This window comes from Ornithodoros turicata, chromosome 1 (assembly GCF_037126465.1).
Source record: "Ornithodoros turicata isolate Travis chromosome 1, ASM3712646v1, whole genome shotgun sequence".
Taxonomy (NCBI): Eukaryota; Metazoa; Arthropoda; class Arachnida; order Ixodida; family Argasidae; genus Ornithodoros; species Ornithodoros turicata.
The window spans coordinates 137,847,664-137,869,214 of NC_088201.1; the positions used below are offsets into that span (position 1 = coordinate 137,847,664).

The 21,551-nt window shown below is 46.6% G+C and overlaps 1 protein-coding gene across 4 annotated transcripts in view; it reads right to left on the reverse strand.

Annotated features, from left to right (window-relative positions):
- Nucleotides 1-21,551, reverse strand: part of LOC135369754 (uncharacterized) — a 74,454-nt gene that overhangs the window by 25,168 nt on the left and 27,735 nt on the right. For all 4 annotated transcript variants that reach the window (XM_064603281.1, XM_064603289.1, XM_064603274.1 and 1 more), the window contains 3 exons: nt 21,225-21,287; nt 19,508-19,656; nt 219-256 (listed from right to left, as the gene is read on the reverse strand). In XM_064603281.1, the coding sequence (XP_064459351.1) occupies nt 219-256; nt 19,508-19,656; nt 21,225-21,287 (250 nt within the window). The remainder of the gene's footprint in view (nt 1-218; nt 257-19,507; nt 19,657-21,224; nt 21,288-21,551) is intronic.

A 21,551-nucleotide genomic window follows, 5' to 3' on the forward strand; every position in this document is an offset into this window, starting at 1 on the left:
TCAGCGTTAAGAAGGCGAAGACATGAGAGAGACACACAACACATGCACTACTAAACCCATATCAACAAGCCCAGATTTCGTCACCCTTCAAGTCTACCAGCGTCATGATTACGTCACTTTCTCGGGCAGAGGTCTCTCAGTTGAAACTAAGAACTCAGTTCTATGTTGATGACGACACCGGTTACCTACCTGATTTGTTCATAGTGCATTGTACTCACCGTAACGGTTAACGAACTTGGAACCAAGTATTAGTTTTCTGCAAATCGGAGAATGATATTTTATATGCATGCGTGTTCATTCATTCAGTGAGCGTTACGAGTCACCCCCGTGCAATTTGTTACTTCGTCACGAAGCAAACCAAGCAATAAGTAACCTAAATAAACGCAGATGCAGTGGTTCAGCATGTCCAGTGACGTCGTCTGCATCTCTGTCCTGCCCACTAGCACGACATTTTCCTGCACTTCGTTTTAAATATTCGTTGTGGGCATAGGGGTGACATAAACCAGCCGTCTTTGTAACCACACTCCAGCAAGTGCTTTTGGCAAAAAACGTCATCTTGTCGTTGGTCACACGTCATGCTCCGTCAATTTACGTTACGAAGTCCATTGATTCTCATTCAGCAGAATCATTTTTGCTTATCGCATTGACAACCAATAAGACTTAGTTGACAATGCATTTTTTTCTTTTTTTTTATGCTAACCCCTCACTGTGAACCGGCTGCAATATGCGCTCGCCGTTTTACACCAAGGCCTCCGGCATTGCTCTCCACAAGGAAGCATATTACGGACATGCGTTGGCAGTTTCGCTTTTCATTGACGGTGCGCTACAGTTTTCCCCGGGACCCCCCCTGTCGCGGCAAGCCTGGATACAGGATCGGATGGGAGGGATCGGATGGATGGGAGGGATCGGATGGATCGGACCGGATTGGATCGGACGGGATGAATCTGACCGGATCGGACCTGATCGGATCGGATCGGATCGGATCGGACCGGATGGATCGGACCGGATCGCATCGGATGGATCGGACCGGATCGGATCGGATCGGATGGACCGGACCGGATCGGATCGGACGGGATGGATGGGATCGGGATGGATCGGGATCTATCGGGATGGATCGGATCGGGATCGATCGGATGGATCGGGATGGATCGGACGGATCGGATCGGGATGGATTGGACGGATCGGATCGGACGGGATCGGACGGATCGGATCGGAATGGATCGGACGGGATAGGGCGGATCGGATCGGGATGGACCGGACGGGACCGGACGGATCGGGATGGACCGGACCGGACGGGACCGGACCGGATCGGATCGGGATGGACAGGACCGGACTGGATCGGATCGGGATGGACGGGACCGGAACGGACCAGATCGGGATGGACGGGACCGGACCGGATCGGATCGGATCGGGCGGGCGGGCGGGCGGGCGGACAGACAGACAGACAGACAGACAGACAGACGGACAGACAGATGGACAGACGGACAGACAGACAGACAGACAGATAGATAAAATGAACATGGCGAAGGGAACGATATACAATCGCTTAACACGAACGATTGTACCCAGTGGTTGTGTATCGTTCCCTTGCACGCCACGATCATCTAGTGTCAAAACCAACTAGCTCGCATTGCGGGAACGCCAAGGCTCCCTTCCCGTTAGTAACTCGGTGGAGCAAGTTCCACAGGTATATACTGTGGAAGAGAGGGATGATGCGTGGTACGACGGCTCTGAAGAAAAAAAATCGCGTAACTTATATTACACATTTGCGTTGCTATTCGTTCCAGGAAGAGCAACCGTGCGAACCGATGGGTTATATAGGCCTCTTTCCGTTTACAAACAAAAGACACTATTGTCGGCAACCACACGAACGCGACTCCTGATTGCCGTATGTAATTGCAGATTGATTCAGGTGTTGTCGAGTGGTAATTTCTTGCAAACTGTGTCACATTATTCTCATCGTCCCGGACTCTCTGTTAATTTGTTTTGCTCACACCGGCCTCAACGTATTGCAAACGTAAAGCTAAACGTATTGCAACTGGCATAAAGAAAGATAAGCAAAAGGCTGTGGATTATAGCCTCAAGTCTGCCTTCAAGCATGAGTGCTCTAGCCAAAGCCGTTCCTTATCCCCAAACAAGAACGATTCTGAGAGATGTGACGGACATTCCTTGAATCCTCTGCGCAAATGGGTCACAACACGTCGGCACACTCCGCCCGTCACTGTCCGATAGTCCTTTAATCCACACTTCCCACCCCCACTTGCGTCCCTTGTTTCATGGTGTCCTTCATTGACCTTAGGGACTTGCAGTCGCCCCATGCCATTCCGGAGCGCTAGCCTCTCCGAAGGGTTCGAAGGAGGACCTCACACTTCCCCCACCTAAGTCCTGGTCTTGGGGTCGAGGAAGTTCAGTAGATCTTCCTCCAGGGACGCAGGGCTCAGAGTCGAGCCGACCACCATCGGGTCTTGGCTCAATACCTCGGGCTTCACTGGGGGCCAACCGGCTGTGCCGCGGGAATGGACGCCGCCCGTCCGAGATCCGTTCCGGCGTTGAGGTCCGGACGGAAAGTCCGAAGAATCTGGACGGCGATTTACACCTCCAGGGTCTGGACATATCAGTATCAATCCGATGCTGTGGAACATCAGTTGTCCTTGGTCTCTCAGTTACATTCCAGGAAAACGGGAATAAACGCTCGAAGCGTTGCGCACTCTAAATCTCCCTCTTCAAAATATGCTACGACCCTCTCCACTACATGTGGCATATTGCTCGCAGTGAGCATAGGGTCTCTGCTGTCTGGCTAGCACGATTGGTTGGCCACGCGACTTTTAAAGTTACCAACCGGTTGCGGAACCGCAAAAGCTGATCAGAGCGCTGAATGGACTGCCGTTCCTTCCGCTTTTACAATAATAATATTATATATGTTAACGTGCCCAAGAACAGCCAAAGCCTTGGTATTGGCGCACGTAGACGACGCAGTACTTACACACATATATATATATACAGGGTGCGGCACGAAACATGTGATTTGACCATTATAAAAAAAACAGCTTAACGGAAAAATATGCGGTAAGCAGCTTTCTTCTGGACATTCAGTTTGCTACCTAATAAAAACGGTTTCATCAATTTGCCATTGAAATAAATTGAATTTTCCAGATTGAAGTCGTGAAACTGCTTAGTCTCTGCAACGTATTTTTGTCTGAATTAGATTGCTCCTGGCGCATTTGGCCTAATCAATCACCTCACTCACCCTCATCGAATTTTCCTCACTAGTAACTTAACCTCAGTCGCCCTCGTCCTCACATTCCATTTCAAATTTTGCCCTCACGAACCTCATTTCAGGCCATCGAGATCCTGAAAGGACTCACATGCCTTCACCTCATGAGGCTATTCACGACGCTCATGGCCTAACGTATCTTCACCTCATGAGGGCTCCCATGGCCTCACGTGTCCTCATCCTCACGTGCCCTCACCTCATGAGGGCCCTCATGGCCTCACGAACCTTCACCTCATGAGGACCCGCATGGCGTCACGTGTCTTCAAGTCACTAGGAGGCACGTGAGCCTCAAAAGAACTTTCTGTCATGTTCACATGTGACGTCGGCGTTTATCTACTGTGTCGGTAGTTGGCACTAATGATACTGCGCGGCATTAAACCGTTTACAGGGTTTCGTGCTGTGCTTGGATAAATGTGGACAGTTGTTACTGTCACAGTGAGGTTTACCGTTAGTGTTTGGCATCAGTAAAGTTGAGCCTGAAATACTACAGTGCAGATGTACCGTTACGGGGATGATTGGGTGGTTGCGGGGAATAGTGCTTGAAGAGATCCTGTACTCGATTCTCAGAACCGCATGACGCTGCTGCCAGAATCGGAGGATACGCCCACAGCTGAAGTGTTTGGGCACAACGATGGTACTGATCGCACCTGCAATCAGGTCGTGCCTTTTCGTTGTTTTTCTTCTCCACTCTCAATTTCAACGCCTGTTTTTCGTCCCTTCCCCAGTCTCGGAGTTTTTCATCATATATCTTTGATTGTTATTTGTTTGTTCTGCTTTGAACAAGAACAAGAGACATCAAAATAAAAAGTAAGCCTCGTTACGTTCCCAGGAGCGGTAACATTTGTTTAAAAAGAGAATAGAGAAATACCGCACATGGCGCCTTTGGCACGACACAGCACGCGTGTGTCCAGTTGCAATCATTCGAAATTAGCGGGAGAAAGCAGCTGCACGCGCTTTCGAAAACTCGGTACAGGGCCTCTCCAAACGAGGCTGCTATTCCAGTAAACAGGCAGAAAAACGAATCCATACGAGGTAGTGTGGCACTCAAAACCATGGATCGGAACCGGTATTCTTTTCGCTACTGTTCGGTTTCGGGTTCAGTCATGATCGTTCGGTTTGGGTTTAGCTCCGCTGAACCGAAATTATGTGCTTGAACCGGTTCAGGTATGTTGGTTCGGTTCGGGTTCGGCTGAGGGGGAACCTCCCCCCCCCCCCCCAAATAAAGAAAAGAGAAAAGCGGTCAGCGGTCGGGACGGTTACAACCGTTACCTTTTTCGATCCTGGTTTAACCGGTTCTTGTGCAGTAATTTTGCTCCATGAAAGCGAGCTTACCCTCACAATACACGGCTGTAAAGGGGCGGTCACACTGGTAAAACATTATACACCAAACACGAAAATTCCTTCAAACATGTATGACGAACATGTATGACGAACACCCTCCAAACATGTTCGTTTATACGCTCCTGGTCACACTGATCATACACGTCCGAAACATGTTCAACAACCTCGTTGTATAACCAGTGTGACCAGACTGTCATACAAATGTATGATACGACAACGTTTAACAACATGTTGTGAAACGTGTTGCGATGTATTTGGACACCGTTCAAAAGCAGCAGTGTTCCGTGCGACGATTTTGAGTGAAACAAAAATTTGCGTCACATCACACTGACATTCATTTATATTTACGAAACCATGTTGCGTTTTGGAAACCATGTGACAACAGCTAATGACGACATTTGTTTAGTTCACTTTGGTGAAGACTCCTGACCGTCCAGACGATAGAAATGGCGAGCTCTTTTCCGGTGCACTTGGAGGCCGATCTGATCACTTTGGTGGAAGAACGGCCTGCCTTGTGGCAGATTAAACATCACGACTACCACAAGAAAGACGTTCGCGAGAGATTGTTTGGGGAAATCGCGCTTGAACTTGGAGTGGAGGGTGAGTATCCGTTTTTAACATAGCCCGAGCGTGTATGCTCATTTTCTAAATTATTCCAGTTGCCGCTGTAAAGGCAAAATGGAACTCGCTCCGATCGGCGTTTGCCAGAGAGCAAAGAAAGACTTTAGCCAAGCGGTCAGGTGACGGCGGAGATCAGGCGTACGTTTCGTCGTGGACTCATTTCAAGAGGATGAGCTTCATCGCATCTGGAAATCCAAGGCGCGGTAGCGACTCCAGCCTCGACGAGTCGTCATCTTCCCCCTTAACCCCGACTCCCGCCGTTCAGGTATGATCACACATGCCACTGGTATGGATTTCACGTCATTGAGTGGCAAGATACGAAGGCAGAAAAATAGGCGATGTCAAGTTGCCGCCGGTGGTGAGTAAATCAAAGAGTGCTATTAAACGGTAGCAGCAACTTCTTTATTTACACATGGTTACCATGTGTAAATAAATAAGTTGCTGCTACCGTTTAATGTCACTCTTGGACAAATAATGGCAGTGAAACCCTTTTCACACAGTTTTACCAAACTTGTGTTTAGAAATGATATGCGAACTGGAAAATTAAGAGCACGGAGATTCCCTTTGTACGTTCCTTCCAGCCTCTAAACAACTTTGTATCGCGTTGCAATTGTTTTACCAAAATTCATATTTTTTTACTTGCACCACATTTGATTATCACTTTCTGCAAACAGCTGTTTTCGTCTTTGCACCTTCCCTCCCATTTTTAGCGACTGATCGTATTGCTACACTAGCTACAAGCAGTTGCCATGTCATATCAATATAACACAGACAAAGCATTTTCTTTTACTGTGACAAATTTTGCTGCAACTAGCTTCTTACTGAAGCATTTTCGCTCAGTTTTCTTTTTTGCTGCTTGCATGAGTGTCATAATTGTGTGAATTATTGACAGAACACAGCAGAATCCTTCTGTTGAGCTGCTGGAAACTGCTGCTTTGATTCCAACATGACATTGCAGTAGAGTGTGTGCAAAGAAAGAGTCTCATTGGTCATCTTTTTATATTGTTTCACATGTTAGGCTCTACTGGAGTCGACACAAAGAAGTGTTGCAACTGTTGAGGATGATGATGAACGACATGAAGTCGCTCGTGTCCTGATGGAGGAAGACCTTGAGCCTGTGGCCACGCAGTCGACTGCCCGTGCAGAGCACTTTTCTCCAGTGAGCACACACGGCGCACAACCTCGCAAAAGGGCTCGGACGGCTACAGAAGAGTTCCCAACGGTGCTGGAGCGACGGACACTACTCTTGCAAGCAGCCATCGATAGATTGAACCGGCTGGCTGCTACTTGCCAAACAGATGAGGTCGATGATTATGTCAAACGGCTACCAAATGTGTTGCGCCGCGTTCCATCTGGAGTGCAGCGTGAAAAACTATTTCACGCGTTAATGACTAAGGCACTTAACACAGTGCTTGAAACGACAGACTTTGGCATGGAGTTTTGAACCACTTTGGATCTACAGTGTTCTTTTTTTTTGCGCGGCTTGGTTGTGTTCAGCAACATGTTGTCAAACACGTTGAGATGTATTTGGAGTGACAACGGCAGGCGTTTCATGCTCAAATAAACATTTATCTGTAATTTTTCCAAAATAGAACTATATTGCAAAGTTGTGATGGATGTGATTTCGCAAAACAAGGGTTAACAACATTGAAGAAGGTATATCGGGGAAGGAAGCGTGGTGGAGCACATGTAAAATGGCAAGCCGGTCTCACGGTCTCTGAATCACGGTCTGGCCCAGACGATCCTTCATCCCTCCTGGAGCAGCGCTCGGCACTTCTAGAGGCTGCTGTGAACAGATTGGCCCGTCCTGCTACTCAAACGGATGAGGTTGACAACTTCCTGAGGCAGCTGGGAGACGGCATACGTTGTGTACCTTCAGGAATAGAACGGGACAGACTATTTCTTGCACTGTGGGCAAAAGTGCTAAATGGAAAGCACAAAACAACAGAGTTTAGCACAGAGTAAATATAGTTTCTGACTGAAACATTAGCAGAATGCTTCTTTATTATGCGATATGCATATTTCTGCACAGTCCTTCGCCCCTTCTGGAGCAGCGCGCAGCAATTAACAGGCTGCTGTGGACAGATCATCCCGTCCTGCAACGTAGATACATATACAGCAAATCTCGGTTATAACGAACCCACTTATGACGAATTTCCGATTATAACGAATGCAATATTTTGAATGCTGTCAAGGCTGTATAATGAACTTTGGATCGAACAGGTTGCGCATGACCGCAGAGTTTGTTATAAACGAAATTTACTGTAATATGCGATACAGCATCATGTTCCCACGCACCTGCTTCACTCCAGTCCGATTGATCGGCGCTGCCAGCTCACGCTCCCCGGACCGTTAAAATAGGCGCAGAAGTCTTCTCGCACCTGCTTGGCCCTAGCTGTATGGTTCTGGCCCTGAGCACCTTGTCCCTGTGCTTCGGGCAAGCCACGATGGCACTGCCTCCAGGCACCGAGGTTCACTTCACCTATAATTGTAATCGATAAATGCCAAGGTCACCATGTGTGAGCAGTAACTTGCTTGTGGAGGAAAGCATCTTTCCACCATCCACAACCTGCAGTGACATGAATTAGGGAGCTTACTTATTTGGCTAATGCCAATTATGTGGAGAGAGGATGTCACCTGTGAGGATATATTCGGTGTCGAGATATCCAGGAGGTGTGTACAGCCTCTTTGTGGGCCTGGCATATCGAAGCATATTGTGCAAGACCCCACAGGCTTTCACCAGATCCTTGGCATTTTCAGCACTGGACCGTATCGGACTCATGAAAAGCTGCCACCGGCTTGCCAGGACACCAAAAGCATTTTCGACGACCCTTCTGGCCCTTGATAGCCTGCAATCATTGCAAGTAGTTGTTGCAGCTGTACCAAAATTTATACAATCTCAGTATTGTAGGATAGGTTTAGGATGTAGGATAGGATGCATGCACCTTTTATTGTGTATGCGTATTTGTCATGCATTACAAGTAACATGCAGTTTTCTGCCAGTACAGGCTGCCATCCAACCTGTAATTGTATATCCGTCTTTCTGTGTCAAGTTCCCGGGCTGGAAATGGTCTTTGCAGATAGGGCTTCAGCCCAAACCCTTCGTCGCCTACAATAGTGTATGGGAGGGCTTTATCACCCCCACGGGGAACTCGAGGCGAAGGAATGTGAACGGTGTTGCCCTCAATGGCGTCCTTGAGGCTGGAATTGTTCCAGACTGCACTGTCCGAGAGCCTCCCATTCCTTCCAACATCAATGTACAGAAATTCAAGGTCTGCACCAACAAGTGCCATGAGCACAATACTGAAGCTGCCCTTGTAATTTCTGTACATAGCGCCAGAGGATGGTGGAGGTAGGACCTGGACGTGTTAACCGTCCAGGGCCCCAATGCAATTAGGAAAATTCCAGGCATCTTCGAACGCCGCGGCAACCTCCATCCACTGAGCCTCTGTCGTCGGTGTTGTGAGGTAAACTGGCTGGAGCACTTTGTAGATGACCTGACACACTTCACGCACTATGCCCGCAACGGTGTTGTGCGCCAATCGGAACTGGAACCCCAGTGAGTGAAACGATTCACCTGTGGGGAGTTAATGTGTGAACTGTGATGATAGTAGCTACAAAGAGTGAGTCACTTGCATGGCATACACTGTACAGTCTGAAGTAATGATGGGCAGACCGCGATATTATATGCAGTAAAAGCACGGTTGATAACAATGCAAATATGCAGCTGTCATATCAGCTAAGAACTGATCATAACACAGAAGAATAAAATGAGGGAGCATGCACAAGGCATGGGGGAGGGCAAGTATGCATTTTCATGCACTATAAAAGCCACGCTATTGCGTTCATACTGTCTCAAAACATGCAAATACAATTCAGTTGAACTCGTGCATGTCCAGGAACGTAACCTGCGAAACATGCAAATCTGCAGTCGGGATGAGTGATACCGATTAGCAGTCTTAAGTAACTTCGTTACGAGTAACTACTTGCAGTAGAAAGTAGAACTGCAGCCAATCTCTTTTCTACTGTTTTTAATCAAAATTTCTATTTCGTCCCAACTTCTTGATGCCACCGGTGATCATGCAGTGGCCTGCCCCCTGAGAAGAGTAAAATATCCGTGTAGGGAAGCAAACGGTACTAAAAATCTCCATAGTATTTAATAGCGTCAAGGATCAAACATCGAGGTGATTTTCAGGGGTAGTCTTAGTAACGTGAAATTGTAGCATTAACTTCAAATAGTAGCTGCTGTGCAGAAGGTGCAGCTCTGCTCATTTCGTATCACTGCGAACAGTACGTGTAGCAGAAGCTGCTCACGACGTTTATGTTTAAAAAATTAACTAAGTACCTTTTGCTCCAGTAAGTGTAACCAACTTATTAACTATTCAAAGTAAGTAAATTTTCCCAAGGGTGCAAAAAAAAAACTAAAGCAGGGAGCAGTATACATTGTTTTGTCAATTGTGCAATCACAGATGGAAGGTGTGAGTGAAACAGTGACCTGATAGCCAGCCATCACAACAAACACCACAGTTGAAGCAAGAGAGACAGCAGCTCTTAATTTGGATGCCATTGAAGCTCGCTATCTGTAAATGTTACCTCGATACCCTTGCAGAGTAACATTAACAACCCTGATAGTGCACTATCAATACGGTGATAATGAGTATTAGACAACTGAGACCTCTAAACAAGCTTTTGGATGGTGAGTGCTTAAATTGTTTAGAGTTCGCTGTAGCTGGGGAAAAAGTGGGGAACCAGCCTTGACCTCTCCGGGAAGTGCTCCTGTCTTTCCACATAACTTAATTAAGTTTCCGGAGGCTCACCTGTTGCAAGATGCCTCAACGTGACAGCGAGACGTTCTCCTGGAGATATTGCCGCTCGGAAGTTCGTGTCTTGCTTCTCGATATATGGGCGAACCATGTTAAGTGGATACTCGAACGTCGCCACGTCCATGCGCAGGTATCTTCTGTATCCGTCGTGATCTTCGACCGCCAGCTCCCGCATTAGATTTTCATAGCAGCTCATCTGGGGCCGTCGCAATAGATACGGCTTTACCCAGACGCTGCGTCGTTTGGGACGCTGACCACGGCTGCCAGAGCTGGCGCTTAATTCTTCCTCTGCTTCCAACAGAGCAATAGCTGCAAGGGCGAGCTCACAGTGTTCGTCATCCACCACGATCTCTGCTGTAAATAAGGGGAGAAGAATAGCGTTCGCGCGGCACCACGGCGGCCCAAAGCAATGTCTATACCCATGCGATATATGCACTACTGGCACTATACGCTGCCGCATTGACACTCACCATTCCTGCTTGGATGACCTGCCTCGAGATTCATCGGCGTGGAATGTGGTCGCGATGTCACAAAAAGGCGTAGCAGAAGGATCAAATCGCAGGACCAAGCTCGAACGTGAAAAGAAGACCGATATATCACGTGCGCGCCGTGCCAGCCGTGCTGTTCATTGGAAGCAGGTTGGTGACGTCTACTGACGCTAGTGCGCAGGCGTCATATAGGCGTTGTATGATCGGTGTGACCAGCGACGGAAGCTTGTTCGCGCTGAACATGTTTGAGCCGTGTTCGGTCAAACAAATGTTCGCTGCAAACACTGTTGAGACATGTTGTGTATGATCAATATGACCAGCCGTTATACAGCTCTGAAACATGTTTGCATACATGTTGTTGAACATGTTTTGAGTGCTTGTTTAACCAGTGTGACCGCTGCTTAAGAGTGTGAGATAACCATTTCAGGTAAGATAATCATTTCAGTTGAAAATACAGAAAAAGTAATAAACCCATTTATTATTTACTTGATATTTTACTGTATTCTACTCTCGTGGTTGTCTGCTGAAAACGAAAAGCGAAGTGCCTTTTGGCAGAAGCTAGTCAGGGCCATCTTTTGCTCCGACAAACAACTGGAGTCAAAAAAGTCACAAACTTGTACTGTCATCTGGCATCATACAAAAATAAATAATCAAACAAACAATAAAAAAGTCGGTCGGTGGTACAATTATTTCACCTCAGATTCCCGAACCGGTAACCGTATCTTTTTTTCGGTTCAGTTCCGGGAGAAGCAAAAAAATTGTTGTGGTTCGGTTCGGTTCGGGTTCGACAGAAAATAACGGCTTTTTCCGGTTTTCGGTTCGGGTTCACTTCCTGTTCCGATCCCTGCTCAAAACACGACTTCGAAATCGTGTTCCCTATTCTCGGCGTTGCACCTAATGCAACAACATAACATGACCGCCTAAGACAGTCATGACTTATCTGTAAGGTCCCTCACGAAAAAGTCGTATGCCCCCACCTGTGAGATTCTTCATGCTAGGGGTGGTCCACCAACCATGATAGAAATTTATAGTAAAAAACGTAGGCCCCGGAGAGACATGCGGTCAAGGAGTTTTTTACGCCAATAACTTTTGTCACATATTTATAATATTTTTATTTCGATTGACATAAAGTTAATTTCTTGAATTGAACTCCGAAATTTCCCAAGGCAATCTAACGAATTCTTTGCGGGAATGGGTACCTCATCATGATTTTACTCAATATAGCAAGTAACCCCACTCGTAATGCAATGGCAATTGCCGAAATAAATTCGCCGAAAATCAGTGGAAATAAGAGCCCTTGGCACCGACTTTTTTTTTCTTTGACGGCTACAAGTTTGAGCGCAAAGCTGCGAAGAAAGGAGGTTACATTGACACGCCACACGAGGAGGAAAGGATTACACACCCAGCCCACCGAAGAGTTCCGCTGCCAGGTATCGGCTTTGCCCACGTCAGTTTCAGTGTCGCGCTCTTTTTCTTTTATTCGCGTTTTGCTCGGTGTGTTTGTTTGCTTTTGGGTGCGTACGCGGCAGTTTCACTATGACCGCTGATAGCGGCCATAGTGATAGGTCTTATTGTCATAGGTCTTAGGTATTATTGTCATGAACCTGTGTATGTGTGTGTGTAAGAGAGAGAGAGAGAGAGAGAGAGAGTTGTATGCACGAACGTCTGTCAGCTCTCTTCCTTTTTCAATTCGTTTGTTTCAACATGCTACGGGTTTCTTCACATTCAACACACTTCCTGTGCACTTTTGTTAGGTTATCATTAGCGTAAAAGTGTTCGACGTGTTCGCCATCTGCTGCAATGCACAGGTGGCAATGCACAGGTAAAATACAGAAAAAGTAATAAACCCATTTATTATTTACTTGATATTTTACTGTATTCTACTCTCGTGGTTGTCTGCTGAAAACGAAAAGCGAAGTGCCTTTTGGCAGAAGCTAGTCAGGGCCATCTTTTGCTCCGACAAACAACTGGAGTCAAAAAAGTCACAAACTTGTACTGTCATCTGGCATCATACAAAAATAAATAATCAAACAAACAATAAAAAAGTCGGTCGGTGGTACAATTATTTCACCTCAGATTCCCGAACCGGTAACCGTATCTTTTTTTCGGTTCAGTTCCGGGAGAAGCAAAAAAATTGTTGTGGTTCGGTTCGGTTCGGGTTCGACAGAAAATAACGGCTTTTTCCGGTTTTCGGTCCGGGTTCACTTCCTGTTCCGATCCCTGCTCAAAACACGACTTCGAAATCGTGTTCCCTATTCTCGGCGTTGCACCTAATGCAACAACATAACATGACCGCCTAAGACAGTCATGACTTATCTGTAAGGTCCCTCACGAAAAAGTCGTATGCCCCCACCTGTGAGATTCTTCATGCTAGGGGTGGTCCACCAACCATGATAGAAATTTATAGTAAAAAACGTAGGCCCCGGAGAGACATGCGGTCAAGGAGTTTTTTACGCCAATAACTTTTGTCACATATTTATAATATTTTTATTTCGATTGACATAAAGTTAATTTCTTGAATTGAACTCCGAAATTTCCCAAGGCAATCTAACGAATTCTTTGCGGGAATGGGTACCTCATCATGATTTTACTCAATATAGCAAGTAACCCCACTCGTAATGCAATGGCAATTGCCGAAATAAATTCGCCGAAAATCAGTGGAAATAAGAGCCCTTGGCACCGACTTTTTTTTTCTTTGACGGCTACAAGTTTGAGCGCAAAGCTGCGAAGAAAGGAGGTTACATTGACACGCCACACGAGGAGGAAAGGATTACACACCCAGCCCACCGAAGAGTTCCGCTGCCAGGTATCGGCTTTGCCCACGTCAGTTTCAGTGTCGCGCTCTTTTTCTTTTATTCGCGTTTTGCTCGGTGTGTTTGTTTGCTTTTGGGTGCGTACGCGGCAGTTTCACTATGACCGCTGATAGCGGCCATAGTGATAGGTCTTATTGTCATAGGTCTTAGGTATTATTGTCATGAACCTGTGTATGTGTGTGTGTAAGAGAGAGAGAGAGAGAGAGAGAGAGTTGTATGCACGAACGTCTGTCAGCTCTCTTCCTTTTTCAATTCGTTTGTTTCAACATGCTACGGGTTTCTTCACATTCAACACACTTCCTGTGCACTTTTGTTAGGTTATCATTAGCGTAAAAGTGTTCGACGTGTTCGCCATCTGCTGCAATGCACAGGTGGCAATGCACAGGTAAAATACAGAAAAAGTAATAAACCCATTTATTATTTACTTGATATTTTACTGTATTCTACTCTCGTGGTTGTCTGCTGAAAACGAAAAGCGAAGTGCCTTTTGGCAGAAGCTAGTCAGGGCCATCTTTTGCTCCGACAAACAACTGGAGTCAAAAAAGTCACAAACTTGTACTGTCATCTGGCATCATACAAAAATAAATAATCAAACAAACAATAAAAAAGTCGGTCGGTGGTACAATTATTTCACCTCAGATTCCCGAACCGGTAACCGTATATTTTTTTCCTTTCAGTTCCGGGAGAAGCAAAAAAATTGTTGTGGTTCGGTTCGGTTCGGGTTCGACAGAAAATAACGGCTTTTTCCGGTTTTCGGTTCGGGTTCACTTCCTGTTCCGATCCCTGCTCAAAACACGACTTCGAAATCGTGTTCCCTATTCTCGGCGTTGCACCTAATGCAACAACATAACATGACCGCCTAAGACAGTCATGACTTATCTGTAAGGTCCCTCACGAAAAAGTCGTATGCCCCCACCTGTGAGATTCTTCATGCTAGGGGTGGTCCACCAACCATGATAGAAATTTATAGTAAAAAACGTAGGCCCCGGAGAGACATGCGGTCAAGGAGTTTTTTACGCCAATAACTTTTGTCACATATTTATAATATTTTTATTTCGATTGACATAAAGTTAATTTCTTGAATTGAACTCCGAAATTTCCCAAGGCAATCTAACGAATTCTTTGCGGGAATGGGTACCTCATCATGATTTTACTCAATATAGCAAGTAACCCCACTCGTAATGCAATGGCAATTGCCGAAATAAATTCGCCGAAAATCAGTGGAAATAAGAGCCCTTGGCACCGACTTTTTTTTTCTTTGACGGCTACAAGTTTGAGCGCAAAGCTGCGAAGAAAGGAGGTTACATTGACACGCCACACGAGGAGGAAAGGATTACACACCCAGCCCACCGAAGAGTTCCGCTGCCAGGTATCGGCTTTGCCCACGTCAGTTTCAGTGTCGCGCTCTTTTTCTTTTATTCGCGTTTTGCTCGGTGTGTTTGTTTGCTTTTGGGTGCGTACGCGGCAGTTTCACTATGACCGCTGATAGCGGCCATAGTGATAGGTCTTATTGTCATAGGTCTTAGGTATTATTGTCATGAACCTGTGTATGTGTGTGTGTAAGAGAGAGAGAGAGAGAGTTGTATGCACGAACGCCTGCCAGCTCTCTTCCTTTTTCAATTCGTTTGTTTCAACATGCTACGGGTTTCTTCACATTCAACACACTTCCTGTGCACTTTTGTTAGGTTATCATTAGCGTAAAAGTGTTCGACGTGTTCGCCATCTGCTGCAATGCACAGGTGGGCTCTCCGAATTGAATCTTCCGCGGCCCTTTTTGTTTCGGATCTTGAAAGCGACGAGCAGAAAGCAGTGATTTTCCCCTGCTGGTCTCCCGGCCATCCTGGTTCGCAAAGCTGAACACGGCATCTAAAATTTCGCTACAGTAGCGGTTGGCATTTAGGGATCCCATGAAAAACATTGGCAAAATAATGGCTCCGTTATAAATCCCGGCTCATACATTCAATCCCCAATCGTACTGATGTTGCTGCGCCATAAAAACTCTAATCATCATCGTCATCATCGTACTGATGCTTGCAGTCTCGTGGCCAGTGTGGGTTTGTTTGGCTCGAATAATGCGCGTTGTGACGATTCACTTGAGCGCTATGGTAGAAGCAGGCCTCATCAGCCCAAATGACCCTGTTCACAAAGTTTCTGCTTTCCTAGGTCTGACATCGGATCCAGTTACAGAAATCCAGCAGTTTCTCGTTGTCGCCCGGCCGGAAACGTTGATGAAGGTTCACGTGGTACGGGTGGAGTTTGTGCTTGTGTAATATCCTCAGCACACTTGACTTTGATGTCTGTACTCACTTTGCCAGGGTGAGCAGACTTTACGTGGAGATCATCTCCTACTCCATTCAGGGCCTTGTCTGTTTGTCTCGACTCACTGGCAGTGATTGGGTGTGACCGGCTCTGGGTACCGGAATGGAAACTTCCTGCTGTGGACAGTCTAAAAAATGCACGCCCTATGGTACAAGAGCTCACCACCCTAGTTCCTGGAAGCATTTCACTTTATTTGAGGACTGCTCTGTCATAGTCCATACCCACAGCCCCCAGAGCAATGATCATCCTTGTTTTTTTATTGGTTGGAATTCACGGTGCTTGCCATCGCTGCCAGTTACTTGTTCACTGCATTCACTGAGACCGGAGTGCAAAACGCTCCAAAAATGTATTTCCTTCCCTATCTGTCAATACGTCGGGTGACCTCATTTTTTATAAGATAGCTCTGATTCCCGCACTCACCGCGCGTGTTTGTTCCGTGGGTAAGGCTTGTAACCCTTTTCCCCTCGTATGGCGTGTCAATGTAACTCCTTTCTTCGCAGCTTTGCGCTCAAACCCAAAACAAAGCCGTCAAAAAAGAGGCCGAGCCAAGGGCTCATCTCCACGGATTTTCAACGAATTTATTTCGGCAATTGCCATTGCATTACGAGTGGGATTATGTGCTATACTGAGCAAGATGACCACGGGGCACCCCTTTCCGCAAAGAAAACGTCAGGTTGCCTTGAAAAATTCCGGAGTTCATTTCAAGAAATTAACTTTGCGTCAACTGAAATGAAATAAAAATGTGAGGTTCCTCACAAAGGGCCTCACGGCCTCATCTGTGAGGCTCCTCACGGAATATGTTGAACCCTCACGTATTAATGGCCTCACGACGACTAGCCTCATGAGGGCCCTCACGGTGGGCCTCATGAGGGACAATGCCGGCTGCGAAGGAACATTCAACGTGGTCCGGTCTCACTCACCCTCACCTCATCGTTGTGAGATGAGGGTGTGGCGTCCTCATGAGGGTCCTCATGAGTGAAGCCGCCCAGCTATGCCCAGGACTACCGTACTACAGATCTCCTGAACCACTCTCACAAACTCTATTAGGCTTTCCTCAGCATGCTGGGTGCGGAGGACCAATTCCTCGCGCACACGCATCGGGTAAAAAATCATTCTCGAATCGCTTCTGAAACTCTGCTATCGAACTTAACGGCTTCTGCAACCTTCTTCAGCGCGCGGCAACCCTCGACAGTGCTTGCGTCATTATCTGCCTTAACATTATACCATCGGATGCCCCGGACGCTCCTGATAGGCTTCCAAATCCAACAGGAAGTCAGTGACCAACTTCCTGTCAGAATATCTGGAGTACGTCGGGACCGCCATACTCGGGTGGAGTCTGGTGGGAAAAGAGGAATTCGAGCTTTTTATCGCTTGCGTCAGCGCGGCGAAACGATTTGTCAGCTGCAGCAAGACGTCAGTAGCATCCGCAGCCATCGTCTCGAAAGGTGGGAGCGGCGAATTATCAACACTGCCCCCGCTGGGTTCGGCAATGGCGCCAACCCCGCTTTCCCCACGGCGACTTCGGGGTTCACCGCATTCTTGCTGCTGCTTCGTCATGGTCACCCGAGGACTGTGTAAATAGCATTTCGCAAGTGAGTAACACCTGCGATCCCCCAAAATTCTATCTGGGTCCCGATAAAGGCAAGAGCTCTCGCAGTCGCACCTCATGACAAACAAAGGAACAGCCACCACGTTGAGTGCCAAATGTGGGTTAAAGTAGCACAGAAGTCACTTTTAACACCCTCTTTCCTATAGAACTGTTAAGTAGGCCAGTAAGATGGAACATGCGAAGTAATTCACACCACAGAGTCATAATTATCGCGGAAATTGAATTTAAAGTACTCCGCAGAAAGCGATCGTGCGCAACGGTCGTGAAGAGCAGTACCAGCCTGCGATCTGTCTGGAACCTCGCGCTGACGCTACAAGGAGAACGCTCGCTGATTGGTCTAGAGAAATGTTGTCTACTCCTCTGTCGTCTGCTACTCGGCTGTTCGGGGTTCTGAAAAAACCTTTCTCCTGGCTCGGTAATGATTCGGCCGCTCCTTCTGTCCCCAATTCTCCGGGAGAACTCGCAAAACTGGTTTACGGTGGCAAAGGGAGAACGTGCTGAACCCCGCTGACCGACGAACCAGAACGAGTTCTCCTTATAAAGTCATCGGTGACGTGGTATCATACCTTCCCCTCCTCGTTATACCCGGAGTGGCAGGTTAACGGTGAACGCGCGAAGCCATATTTATGTGAGTTTTTTTTTTTTCTGGGAAATAAATTGCACACATCAAAACATTTCGCGCTATTCGGTAAAATGACACACACACTTTCATCAGACGTCTTAATCTGAAAATTTTTGGATGACCCTCTGTACTCCTTTAAAGCCATCAGTCGGCCTTTAACCCTACCGTGGGTGCTCTAAAGCCAAGGCCTTCCTTATTGCCAAACAAGAATACGTGATAGATATTATATCCGCATGATGTCATATCCAGAAAGGTGAGGCTCTGACTATTTTTCTACATGGAATCCTGCTACAATAGAGCAGCGACGTCATAGCGTCGTATATAAGCTCCTAGAAGACAGGCCATTATAGAGTCAAACAGAAATATATCCGGGAGCACTCCTAGAAAAGTCGCGCACGTCAGATATGTCCAAGACATCTACCAGATGTCTTGGACATCTGGTAGATGTCTGAAAGGTGAGGCTCTGACTATTTTTCTACATGGAATCCTGCTACAATAGAGCAGCGACGTCATAGCGTCGTATATAAGCTCCTAGAAGACAGGCCATTATAGAGTCAAACAGAAATATATCCGGGAGCACTCCTAGAAAAGTCGCGCACGTCAGATATGTCCAAGACATCTACCAGATGCCATCTGTGCGTCCACAATATAACGTTGAAAATTGCCTCTTTGTTTATATTCCGGAGACAGCTCCAGGTTGCAGAAAGAAGGAAACTATAATAAGTCGATGGGTGTGTTTTAAATATTCTCCAGTATGTATCCTAGCATTTCACAGTAACAATATGTAGTGTGCAGCTATCGAAAACATGAAAATAAAAGTGAGTTTCAATAATCATACCCATTGCTATTCAGTAATAAAAACACTCAGTATGACATTTTCAAACAAATGCAAACATAGTTCCTGGACATATCTTTGCCTATTCTTCACTGCGAACTAAACCCGAGGCTAATCTTCACTTCCAGACATATAAGGTAAAGCTAATTGCAACATTATTATCAACTGACAATAAAAACAAAGGTTCATAGTGGTGCCACATTCATCCGTTCATCTCTAGACGACATCATGGGGTCCTTCCTGTGATGTTCAATCAGTGCATGTTCAAATTCTGGTCTCCTGGATCTCCCAGGCGCATATCCCTGGGATCTGGAGTTTGAGGTATCATTCCTGGGATATCGAGACAGCGATAGCACGATATCCTAAGGACGTGTCTGACAAATGCATTGTTTACTGGGATGATGTGTCTGACATTGATACCCTTATTGAGGATAAGCGATTTTTGTCTGGTATATAATTACGAGAAACCTACCGACAAGCGAAGTTTTCCCTGGGCTTTATTACACACTTTCCTGGCCGATTTCGCAAGAGTGACTTCTAAATCTGCTCAAGAAACGCATCACACACGCTGTGTCTTCCATTATTTCGTGTTGCTGTACCTGTGAATTTCTTTTCACTGCATGCAGTCACAGTTAATGGTGTCTCGCGCACGCCGATGTCGAAACTCTTCTATGCAAGGTCACTTCATTGACTTCTACAACGTTATTTTCCCCCTCGCAACCTGCCCCAGGAAAATTATCTGTCACCGAATGTTATACTCACTGTGTCAGCACAAATACCAGGTCCGCTTCCTTGACGCCGACATTTTCGTCAATCAGTCCTGGCAGTACTTCAACGCGGTCATCGTGAACTGTCGGCTCAATCAGCCACGATATCACTGGTAAATACTTTTTCTCCTGCTCCTTCGTCATCTAAAAGAGCGAGCATACTAAGTTAATTCCGGGAGGTCTACTGCTTGCGACAAGATTGTCGACAACTTCCATCTTGTGCCGGAACGATCCCCTATCGGCAAGTGTCGCGGGCGAATGATGTGTAACGGAATCGCCTCCAACTAGAGCTTTATTGCTTGGTGGTGGTGGTGTTCTAGCACAGTGGCTATCTGTCAGCATGGTTGCATGTTGTTTGGGTAGGATTGTTCGTCCTGGACCGAATTCAGAGGTAGCGGGCCTGGCATTTGCCTTGAAATGCGTGATAAAACATTGAGAAGATAGAGACACCACAGTTGGTGCCTCGATTCAAAGCACGCTCGACTTATAAGGGATCACCTTAGCCACTATACCACGGAAGCTGGTAGGCAGAGGGGAAGGGCAGCAACAACAGAGGGAGAGTATGATCCCACGCAAACGACATCCAAGCATCAGACTCTTATTGATCTCGATTGGTGGACCTGCATCATGCACGGGACACAAGAGTATTCCACTAAGACTCCCCAAGCCGCACAACATCTTGGCCCGATGTTGGGAATACCGGCCCGATATTGGTACAATATTGGCCAAGATGTCATATAGGCTAAGATGACCCCTTCCAAGTCGAGCGTGCTTCGCATCGAGGCACCAACCAACACCACCTCTAGAGAAAGCCTGTGCACTCGTCGACTTGACGTAACAATTAAGAGTCAGCCAATCAGGATCGTGCGTTCGACGGCCGTAGTAAATCACGAACAGGCTTTCAGCGGTCGTGACCGTGGAGGAGAACCACCGTCGTCTGCGTGCGTCCCCGAGTACTAAATGGGAAAACTTGGAAATAAAGTGCAAAACGGACTCAGTCTTTCTCAAAACTGATTTTCTGGAAAGCGTGTTGCACTTTTTGTATATATATGTAGGTCTGCAGGTTCCAGGTGGGCTGCAATCATTTGCGGGTTCCTGAATTCGCAGAATGGTGAATCGCCGTAGCAGACGAATTCTGACTATATGTCAACGTAGCGTAGGAGGGAGAGGAGGCCATGCGCAGCCTTTCTCTGTCTAGGTGTTGCACCAACTGTGGTGTCTGGAATTTCTCAATGTTTTGTCATGCGCAGGGATGTTTTATGAACTCTGCTTAGACTAGTTGTTTTGGGCGTTTATGTGCAAAGCTATTTATTTATTTGTTTATTTATGTGAGTACCTCAAGTGCCCGCAAGGCTAGTACATAGAAGTTGGAAATAAATTCCAGCAGTAGTGTAGGAGAAGGGACCCAAAAATATCCCTGTATAATTATAATTATATTTAGGACTGTGACTGGGCCAATATTTGGCCTGTACTGCCAATATTGGTACAATATGTGCCAATATGTTGTGCTGCTTGGGGAGTGGAACACCTTCGTGTCCCGGGCATGATGCAGGTCCACCCATCTGCTTGGGTCGTTTCCTACAGGGCTTTCGCGCGCGATACCTCCGATTGGGGACTGCATGGCCAAATGATGCATGCTTTCGCGAACAGAAGTTACATGAAATGACGGAGTTGCATATAGAATAATGATTGGAGGAGGTGTAGCATATTACCACAAATGTCTTGTGCACCTTCGTTTTAATTCTTGCGTTCACCGATGCGAAAAATGCGTTCATCTGGAAAACAAGGTTTCGTAAGAACAGCATCACAAAAGACGAATACAGCTTAGATCCAGTTAGGTTGGCTGGAGGAAGGGAACTTCAGTTGTGAAAGGAATAAAAATGTTTGCGTGAAGTTGTGTGGTTGTGAGGTAAGTGAATACATAAATATTAAACTGTGTGAGGAGCAGAATATGTACAGTGCTGGACAAAAGTTTACGGAACGCACGAGCGAGGTATTTTCTCTGGGCAGAGACACCCTAGCGGCGGGCGGAAGCGGGC